This window comes from Otolemur garnettii, unplaced genomic scaffold (assembly GCF_000181295.1).
Source record: "Otolemur garnettii isolate 467f Iridium unplaced genomic scaffold, OtoGar3 scaffold00015, whole genome shotgun sequence".
Taxonomy (NCBI): Eukaryota; Metazoa; Chordata; class Mammalia; order Primates; family Galagidae; genus Otolemur; species Otolemur garnettii.
Window position 1 is genome coordinate 17932914 of NW_003852410.1, and position 10326 is coordinate 17943239.

Sequence of the window (10326 nt, forward strand, 5' to 3'; positions counted from 1 at the left end):
AAACTTTGATAAATTTTATTCTTCATACTTGGGTAAGGGTACAGATTCGAGACCATGTCTGTGAAGTCATGGTGATATCACTGTGCTAAAGATGACAACTGTGTTCTGGCAAAGAAATTAAGCAAGAAAAACCAGAAAGAGCGAATGCTATTGCTTCTGATCCCAGGACATACAGAGTTCCCTCAGCGAGCATCATTCCAATCGTCTTCACAGTTCAATGTTGGGGAAACCTCAATGTTTTCTACTTCATCTATGAAATCACTCAATTGGCTGGCAAAACATTTTTTTATAACCTAGTGCTAAAAACAAGAGAAATAAAGAGACAAAAGTAACAATACATAAACTCGTACTCTTAATCCTAACGTCTGCCTATAAATGCATGGGGTTGGAACAACCGCTATCTAAAATTTTTATCAACTACAAAAGCCAGTAATCACTCCCATGTTCACTGCCATTTTTCAAGTCTTTTTGCTTGCTCATCTAAAGATGCTTTTCAGTTTTCAAAAGATCAGCTATTATCATCCTCTTTGTGCCTCTAAGGAATTAATAAAATGCACATTCATTATTTCTAAATGTTCCAGTTAAAAATTAAACAATAAAAAGTGGGATACATTATCGTGAACAGGTTTTTTCATTATAACAACAAAAAATGCAATATACACAGAACTCAAGTTTTGATTTATTTTTTGTCTGTTTTTTTTTTTTTTAACAAGTCTGTCAAGGATAATACGGGTTACACAGCTGTAACCTTCTTAAGGAAAAGGACCATTAAGTTAGCAACAAATACTTGCTGGTGAAAACACACTACTAGCATTTCAAAAATTTACAAAAATTTAACAAAATATTCTAAACAGCAATCTTCATATGTGTAAACAAAGTATCAATAACTGGTTTGTCCAGTTTCCACTGCACATCAAACAGGCCGCAAAGTGAGAGAAATTGTCTTTGATTTTAAAAGAGTAATAATAAAAACTGAACTAATTTATACCCACATATTATGATCCTAAGGGATATTTTGGGAGGAGGATGCTTGAGGGAATTAGAAACAGGCTAACACTTGACATCATCTACTTTAATAATCTGTTCATTTACTCATATTCCCTTGATACTTTACAAAAATTTTTTTTCCTATAGGATAACACTAATGTTGCTGTAGAACCCATAATTCTTTTATTCCCCTAAAGAAATACGTGTGATCCATTTCCCATTAGATTTCATTAACACACTTGAAACTTCAGACACAATAGGAGAGTGGTTTCCTTTTGGTTTTCTGAGGCCTTCTCTCTGTAACATCAGAGATGTTAACAGTAAGGCCTACACATACATGCTGCCATAGAGAGTTGGGTGGTATGTGCACCTCCTATTTCAAAAATACAAGCAGAAAGTAGGTCTGGAGAGGGGCAAACTGCAACTGAATTTCTGCTGCAACCCTACCACCAGGAAAGCTAGGTTTATTCCTTCACTTTGCTGATATAGTCAGTGAATTTGGTGATGCTTTCTTCCTGCTGTTCTAGGGCATCCAGGACAATGCCCATTGGTGTCTTCTTCAATCCTATTCCTTCCATTTTATTCTCCAGCTTGTTCTTGAGGTTCCGGAGTCTCAGTGATGCGTGGATAAACATCACTGCAGAGAAGAAACACATGGTCACCACCAAAGCAACAATTTCCTTTTCCCACCTTAATATGATACTCCTTTCTCTCAGTAAATGGTCTCAGTTATCTACAGTCCAATCTGCTTCTCTGATTGAGCCACATCTTCAAATGGATCCTTGGACTTTTATACAAATGTCTTTGTCAGGTCATACATAGTTTTTTTTCATGTGTGAAGCAAAACAATGTATTCAGCAGGAAGGACCATAATCTGGCAGCCACACTGCTTCCTTCACTTAAATGCCAAGGGTGAATCAATGTGATTCTAACCTACCTAGAAATCACCTAAGGTTTTCCAGAAAGAACTCTTGCTCAATTCAGAGATTATCTATAATTTGTTCCCTGCAGGGAACAAAGACATATGCAGGAGGCATGTGGGTGGAATCCACCTTTAAAGTGCCTCCGAGAGGCAGTTTTCCAAAATGTTGCATATAGATTTCTAGATTAAAAAAAAATAAGGATTTTTATAGAATTTACATGGCCCACTGTTCCCCAAATTTGCCTGACCATTAGGAATTACTAGAGTTTGTTTATTAAGAAAGAGATTCCCTATCCTTTCTCCTGGACCTCCTGAACCATAGCCTGAAAGGGACGGGCCCAGGAATCTGTATTACAGCAACACCATGTGCTCTACACCAGTGATTTTCTAACTTTCATGCAAATTAGATAGAAACCTATCAAATGCCCAAATTCCTAATCTCCACTACCACAAATTCAGATTGTGAAGACTAATCCCATTAGATAACTGCTCCTACATGCTTTTTTTTTTCCTACATGCTTTTTATGATGTAAGAGAAAGAAAACTAAGGTTCACTTACACAGCAAAGGAAAAGTGATCCCAAACATAAAGACCATGACTCCCCCGAACATGGAGATGAGGAAGTAGCTAGCCAGCATGACCGCCATGACGAAGGTCGTGGGGTAGCGCTTCTTCATCTGGCGGAGGGCATCTTTATTGTGGGCTGCCCACACAAACACGGTGAACACCAGTACGACCACAATTCCTCCAAGGATCATGTTGAAGGGGCTCAGAAATCTAAAACGTAAAAAAAACAACAACAACAGGATGAGACCAGCTGAGCAATAAGAACAGCAAAAGGAGGAAGAAGAGGGAAAGAGGAGTGAGAACGACTATTGACAACTATGAGAATTTAGCAAGCATCCCACCTCAGTTGCTTCATTTAATCCTCACAAGCTTAGGAAGTATACACTATTAATTCATTTCTCAAATGAAGAAACTTAGGCACAAAGGTTAGAAAATGGTGGAGCTGAAATTACACCCAGAGGGCCCAGTGGGGTGGCTCACACCTGTAATCCAAGCACTTTAGGAGGTCAAGACCGCAGTATCTCTTGAGCTCAGGAGTTCGAGACCAGCCTGAGCAAGAGCAAGGCTCCTGTCTCTACTAAAAATAGAAAAACCAGTTGCATGTTGTAGTGGGTACCTGTAGTCCCAGCTATTCAGGGCGCGAAGGCAAGAGGATTTCTTGAACCCAAGAGTTTAAGGTTGCTGTGAGCTGCTATGATGCTACTGCACTCTACCCAGAGCAACAGAGTGAGATACTGTCTCAAAACAGAACAAAACAAAACTAATCACACTCAGGCAGTCTCACTCTCACCAAATTAGTCAGTCCATCTCATTCGGAGCCCACAATTTTGAAGACTAAAACTTCTTTTGGAGGGGTTGTGCTTTGCTTCTATATCCTGGCCTCTAATACACAGTAGGCTGTATCTTCTTCGCTCAAGGACTTACTTAAATCCTCATAGAAGTCCCCATGAGTAGGCGTATAGGCCAGGCAATGGCCTCCATACGCCAGATCCAGTCTACAGTTATATTTTTGGTTTGGCCAAAACAGTGTCTTTAAAAACTTTTACTCATGTGCTTAAGAAAAAAAAAAAAAAACCATAAACTTGGAATTTCTTACTTCTCCTGGAACAAGAAAATCTAAAAATGCTAGGTCTACTTCCTCATCTGTCCACAAATGCTAGAATGCCCTCTTTCTCACACAGAACAAATGCTTCTCATTTAGCTTCAGTCCCCACTGCTCTCTACTGCATGCCTCACACAGAGGGCCAAAGTGAGCTGCTATTTAAATCACTACTTTTCTAAGAACTGGCCTGAATTACACCCTACATAACCCACCATGGAGGCATTTGAGTTTACCACTTCTGGCATAGAGAGCCCATTAAAAATCTTTTAAAAGGCCCAAAGTATGATTATGAGATGGGTTATCAGCTGAGATTTCCAAGCACATAGCTCCAGATTCATTCTTATATAAGCCAAAGGTCTTTATTATGTGATGACAATTACATGACTATTGCTAATGGGGGAAACATATCATGAAGGAGAAATTTAGGCCAAGTATTTCATAAATGAGAATGACTGGGCCATTGCAGTCCCCTACCCCAACCCACTGTGAATACAAAACCCTTAACAAGTCATTTGTGGGGGGTGAGTACAATGAGTTATTAAGTTTTGACTCTAGAGACTAATGAGGATCATACTTGGGAAGGACAAAGAGAGTGTGTCTCCATCATGCTCTGAATATTACCACAACTGACTTGAAATGAGTGGTGGGGAAAACAGGAGTTTGCTTTCTCTCAAATGGAATAAACAGATGAAGGATTTGTACTCATAATTAAATTTATATTCACAATAACCATGATTCTTTTCAAAATACCTTTAAATTCTAGCTCTAATTTTGCCTCCTAAAACACAAAAGCTATTTTGAACAGTTTAAGTTTTTCACACTTTACTATGTGCAATCAAGGGATATAACTGATATCAAACTGCTTTGAAAAAGTTAAAAATTTCTATTAAAAAGCATAAAAGTAAACAGTGGTAAAAGTAAAACTAAACTCTACAGTAGGGTGGCACCTGTGGCTCAGTGGGTCAGGGTGGCGGGTTCGAACCCAGCCTGGGCCAAAGTGCAACAAGAAATAGCCAGGTGTTGTGGTGGGTGCCCGTAATCTAAGGTGACCAGATTTTAACATTGGTAAAGCGGGACACCATGGGGGGGGTTCTTATTTAAAAATTTGGTCTATATGGAGCAACAAAAATTTTCATAGAACACAAAAATAGTATTGTAATATATTTTTTAAAATTTCAACATAAGTACAATTTACAAATATAATACATCAAAAAAGCTATGTACAGTATTATTTTATTATTTGGCATATTTCTCATTTGAGTGAATTTTTTTTAGTAGATTGCTGTCATTGTTTAAAAGGTCATGAAATTTTTCACAAGAATTTGTTAAATTATATTTCACACATAAAATGGCTTTCAGAGTCTCAACACTTAATTGTGATTTTTCAGATGTCCACACTTTATTTACCATAGAAAAAAATGCGTTCAGTCGCAGCATTAGTTCCTGGTAAGGACAGCGCGTATCCCACAATTTTTAGTGCATTATTGTATGGAACATGGTTTGTTTCAAAATGATGAAATATTTCTAACTATTTGGTCTCTATTGTGATTTTTGCTGATGCCCAAGATTTAATCTTTTCCTTTTTTTTTATTTTATTTTTTTTGAGACAGAGCCTCAAGCTGTCCCCCTGGGTAGAGTGCCATGGCATTACAGCTCATAGCAACCTCCAACTCCTGGGCTCAAGCGAGTCTCCTGCCTCCGCCTCCCAAGTAGCTGGGACCACAGGCGCCCGCCACAACGCCCGGCTATTTTTGGTTGCAGCCGTCATTGTTGTTTGGCGGGTCCAGGTTGGATTCGAACCCTCCACCTTAGGTATACGTGGCTGGCGCCTTAGCCAGTTGAGCTACAGGCACCGAGCCAAGACTTTTTATCTTTTCCTTATTAATATATATTTTTAATAATGATACCTCCTAAGTCGTGTCATTTTCAAGGCCAGCGCTAGACTTTTTGCCGCCACTATAAAATATAAATAATACGAGTACTGTCTGCTAAATTCATGAAATAAATAAATAAATGAATTACCTAAATTATCTGAATAGCTGATTTGTTGACACCACTTGTTTAACTAGCACTAGCACAAAGTACGATGTGTGTCATCTGTGAGACAGTTACAAAATGTTTTTGTGGTTGCCAATGCCAAAAATGCCATGGTTCATTAAGTCCAAACAATGGTGGTTGAAGTCTAACAACTGATCAACAATGGGAACTTTGATAAGCAGTTCTTGATAATCAGTTCTCAACAATTATTTGTTATTATTAAAGTTTAACATTATAAAATTAACGAAAATAATATAAAACTCATATCCTGGCAAAATAGCCACATGGCAGCCGAAAACCGTATATTCCCTTCCCGTTCTCCTGCCATTCCCTAGCTTGTCCTATATTCTTTCCAAAAATCAGGACTTTTTAAAAACACTGCGGGACGTCTGGTCACCTTACTGTAATCCCAGCTACTTGGGAGGCTGAGGTAAGAGAATCACCTAGGCCCAGGACTTGGAGGTTGCTGTGAGCTGTGATGCCAGAGCACTCTACTGAGGGCGACAAAGTAAAACTCTGTCTCAAACCCCCCCAAAACAAAAAAACTCTGTAGTAATACATTGATTATTTCATTCAAAACCCTTGCAAATACTTTCAAGCCAATAAATTCCCTCCTCAGAATACGGTCTAAGGCAGTGATTTTTCAACATTGTGCCATGAGAATTTTTAATTATTAATTATTTTTGAAAGAAGTTCAAAGCATAGTAAATATATAATTTCTTTTACTCTTTTTACAGACCAACATAATTTAAGTGTTCTGGGAAGTTTAACTATAGGTTCAAGTGTGCCATGAGATAAGAAAGCTTGAAAAACACTGGTCTAAGGAAATGAAGATGCAAAGACGGACTGGTAAAAGTATTCCCATTAGTGCTATTGCTGATTACAAACTTTTGGAAACAACCTATATGGCCACATTAGTAGACTTTGGCATATACAGCTATTTTTCATATATGTTCACGTGATATGTCAGCTAAAAAGTAGAAATTTCTATAATTAGTATATTATTTTGTAATCTGAAATAAAATGAATATGTGAAAAAAGACAATATAAAAATATAAAAGCATTCTGCTCTCCAACCCACAAGGCAGGCTTGGCACAGGCCAGCTGTAACAAGCCATCTCCACTTGTCCCATCTCTCCAATAACATTGAAGAAACTTTGATTAAAATTGCTGTTCCTTCTCCAACCCAAACCTTGGTTCCCTGCTCATCCTCTAGCTCCTCCTGTGGCCAATCTGTACCACCCCCAGCTTTCCCTAGCAGCCAGCATCTGCGCTGTCCACTCAGCCTCCCCCTTACTTCTGGACTATCTGGGTCTTCCTGGCCTCTCTGCACTTTTCCTTCTTTTATTTTATTTGTGTTATGTTCTGTCTCCTGATATAACCCCAAAATTGGCCTGGGGAAGAAACCAATTTGCATATAGACATAAGAAAAGGAAGAATCAGACAGGGCAAAAACCAAATCCTCTCGGCTTGGCGCCTGTAGCTTAAGTGACTAAGGCACAAGCCACATACACCTAAGGTGGTGGGTTTGAATCCAGCCCGGGCCCGCCAAACAACAATGATGGCTGCAACCAAAAAATAGCCAGGTGTTGTGGCGGGCACCTGTGGTCCCAGCTACTTAGGAGGCGGAGGCAGAAGACTCGCTTGAGCCCAGGAGTTGGAGGTTGCTGTGAGCTGTGATGCCACAGCACTCTACCCAGGGGGACAGCTTGAGGCTCTGTCTCAAAAAAAAAAAAAAACAAAACAAATCCTCTCTAGCAGATGATAAGGAGACTGAAGAAGCCCAGAAACTCTCACAGATGAATAAATCTTATTCCTATCACCAAAAAGGAGTCTGAGAGATATCTGACCAAAACACTATAGTTGGCTTGGCACCTGTAGCACAGTGGTTATGGCGCCAGCCACATACACTGAGGCTGGCAGGTTCAAACCCAGCCCGAGCCAGCTAAACAACAATGACAACTACAACAAAAAAATAGCCAGGCGTTGTGGCGGGCACCTGTATTCCAAACTACTTGGGAAGATGAGGCAAGAGAATTGCTTAAGCCCAGGAGTTTAAGGTTGCTGTGAGCTGTGATGCCACAAACACTCTACTGAGGGCAACATAGTGAGACTCTGTTTCAAAAACAAAACAAAACAAAACAAAAACTGTAGTCATTACACCAGGTAATAGGATGAAAGAAGTTTATTTCCTTCTGCTTATTTCTATTTTCATATTTTTTCAATGGCTATGTATTACTTAAGTAATAAGAAACCCTGATGTTTAAAAATGAACAAATGAAACAAACTTTTTATAAAGCCTTAACTTTGACTTGTAACCTACCCAAATGTTTGAGCTATAAAAGAAAAGCAAAGATCAAAATTAACACAAAGAACCAGAATGAAGGGTTAAAGTTCAAGGAAACTTCTTTGCATAAACTACAAATAGGAGATTGTGGGTTGGAAGCAAAGTGTCAAAGGGTTCCTACTCAGTTCTTTCTAGAAGACTTATTGAAATAATTATTCATGAAGTGAACCACATAATAAAATTCATGTCAACCTTCTCTATTTTCCTCTGGACAAGTAAAATAGACATTTAGGTTGAGTGTCTAAATAAAGCTCAGAACAAACAACAATGAAAAATTCTGGGTGAACTCAAGCAATTCCAAATTTGCTTTTCACCTGTTCCTGCTGTTCATGTTCAAGGGAAAAGATCAGAGCAAGGAGTCCTATAGAACTGGTTTTAGGTTACAACCAGCCTAGCTACAATCTATAATTAGAAAGTAACTAACTTTCCAAGCTAGAAAAAACTAACAAAGTTATTTGGAACAGAAATTATTTTCTTTTACATTCTGATACATGCAATTCCATTCTGAGGAATGGTAAAATATGTACCACTCCAGTGCCCTGGCACCCACCTGAGCTTGGAGTAAAATAATACACATACACAAACACATGAGATTAATTTCATTTTTTTCAGTAAGTGTAGGAATTTGAGAACCAGTTCTTGTCTGAGATGCTTTCAGCCAACAGATGGGCTGTTAGTCACACCAGTCACGTCAACCCCCAAGAACCTTTAGGACAAAACTTCCTATAAATATGCCACCCATATTTTATGTGGACAACTGTCACTGGGCTCTGCTGGATGGAATTTCATTTACTGACAATCCTTCAATGAGAAAGAGGGAGGGAGAAAGAGGAGAAAGGACAAAAACAGAGAGGAGGAGGGGAGAGAGAGAGACAGAATATGTCATCTTCTCTCATATATGTATAAGGAAATAGAGGATCTACTTTGACACCTCAAAAAACATTGAATATGTTTTTCTATTGTGAGATAAAAACACATACATATATCACTCTATTCCAATAAATAATAATTTCCTACAATAGTTAAAAATTCTGGTGCAGTCATTATGGTTGTAAAAAGATTTAAAATCCCATTCCAGAATTTTTGCAACCATCTTCAAAGATGAATCAGTCTGGTCTCATACAGATGAAGAAACTGCGGCCCAAAGAAGTGAAGAAATATATTCAAAGGAGAAATGAGAAAAAAAGGATGGCAGTTGTAACAGTAATACACAATATAATAGTTCCATATTGTCAGCTGGCTTCAGAAATTTCTCCCCACCATTCTGACAACCCTGTTCTTCCAGTCAGGGCAAACAACTGAGGATCACCCTGGGAAATCCCTCCACACTCATTTCTCTCTGAAGGAAGGTGGCTATTAGTGGGTGTGGACACAAGTTCTAAACTTGCCAACATGATTCAGCTACCTACACTGTGGTTTTACCACAAGTTGCTGAAGGGGGAAAAAACGCTCAGCCAATCAAGAATTTTAGAGCCAGCAGGGCTCTTGGCAGCTCATCTCATTTTACATATAAGCAAGCTAAGGATAGATAATATGTTCAAGGCCCCTAAATGCAGAGTTGGCAATGAAAGTTTACCACGAAAGAAGTCTTCAGATCAACTCAAGGGCACGTTTGGTAGCTCTGCCATGGTGCAATGCCAAGGAGACTCAAACAGGCAGCAAAATATTTCCTGAGCTGTAGAGGCAGCTTTGCCCTGAGCTCCAATTTTCTAACCGAAAAAGCTATTTTTTGAAGTGTGGTTCCTGAGGAAGGCTGACTCACCAAGAAAAGGGGAATCATTTACTCACAGTGGACTTATCTAAATTAATGATGTTCTTCTGTGGTCCTTAACCGGCCAGAGGGATCACTGCAAATATGAATCCACCCATCCTCTTTCCTGCTTCTCATTGCTCTCAGAATAAAAACAGAATTCTTTACACATTTTACAAGGCTTCACAGGGCCTGGCTCCTGCCTGCTGCTGTAGTCAGGCTCGTTGCATCCAGTTGTTTGGTTTGTACTAGAGACAAGGGGTCCTGAAATCCAGGCTACACTCCATTCTCCAAGCTTAAAATGTGGCTGAGGCCACAACCACTAGGAGAGTAAGAGGTGCACTAAATGTTACTAGGAATGTGTCCCCTTTCTTGTTCCTGTAGAGAACTATGATGAAAGACACAAATGAAGAAGCAAATGTGACTGAAATCATCTAAACTCCTACACAAACATAAGGGATAATTATTATGAGTGGCTGACTGAAGCAGAAGAGTGCTTTAACCTGCTGGAAGGAGGAGCCTTTGCCGCTAGTGCACCATCAAACTAAGCACTCCCTGATCCACTGTCTTTTTTTTTTTTTTTTTTGAGAGAGAGCCTCAAGCTGTCCCCCTGG

The 10326-nt window shown here is 39.2% G+C and overlaps 1 protein-coding gene across 1 annotated transcript in view; it reads right to left on the reverse strand.

Annotated features, from left to right (window-relative positions):
* Positions 1-10326, reverse strand: part of ARL6IP5 (ADP ribosylation factor like GTPase 6 interacting protein 5) — a 21845-nt gene continuing 11519 nt past the window's right edge. The window contains exons 2-3 of the mRNA XM_003785507.3: positions 2469-2686; positions 1-1624 (exon numbers count right to left, since the gene is read on the reverse strand). Coding sequence (XP_003785555.1) covers positions 1452-1624; positions 2469-2686 — 391 coding nt within the window. The 3' untranslated portion in view covers positions 1-1451. The remainder of the gene's footprint in view (positions 1625-2468; positions 2687-10326) is intronic.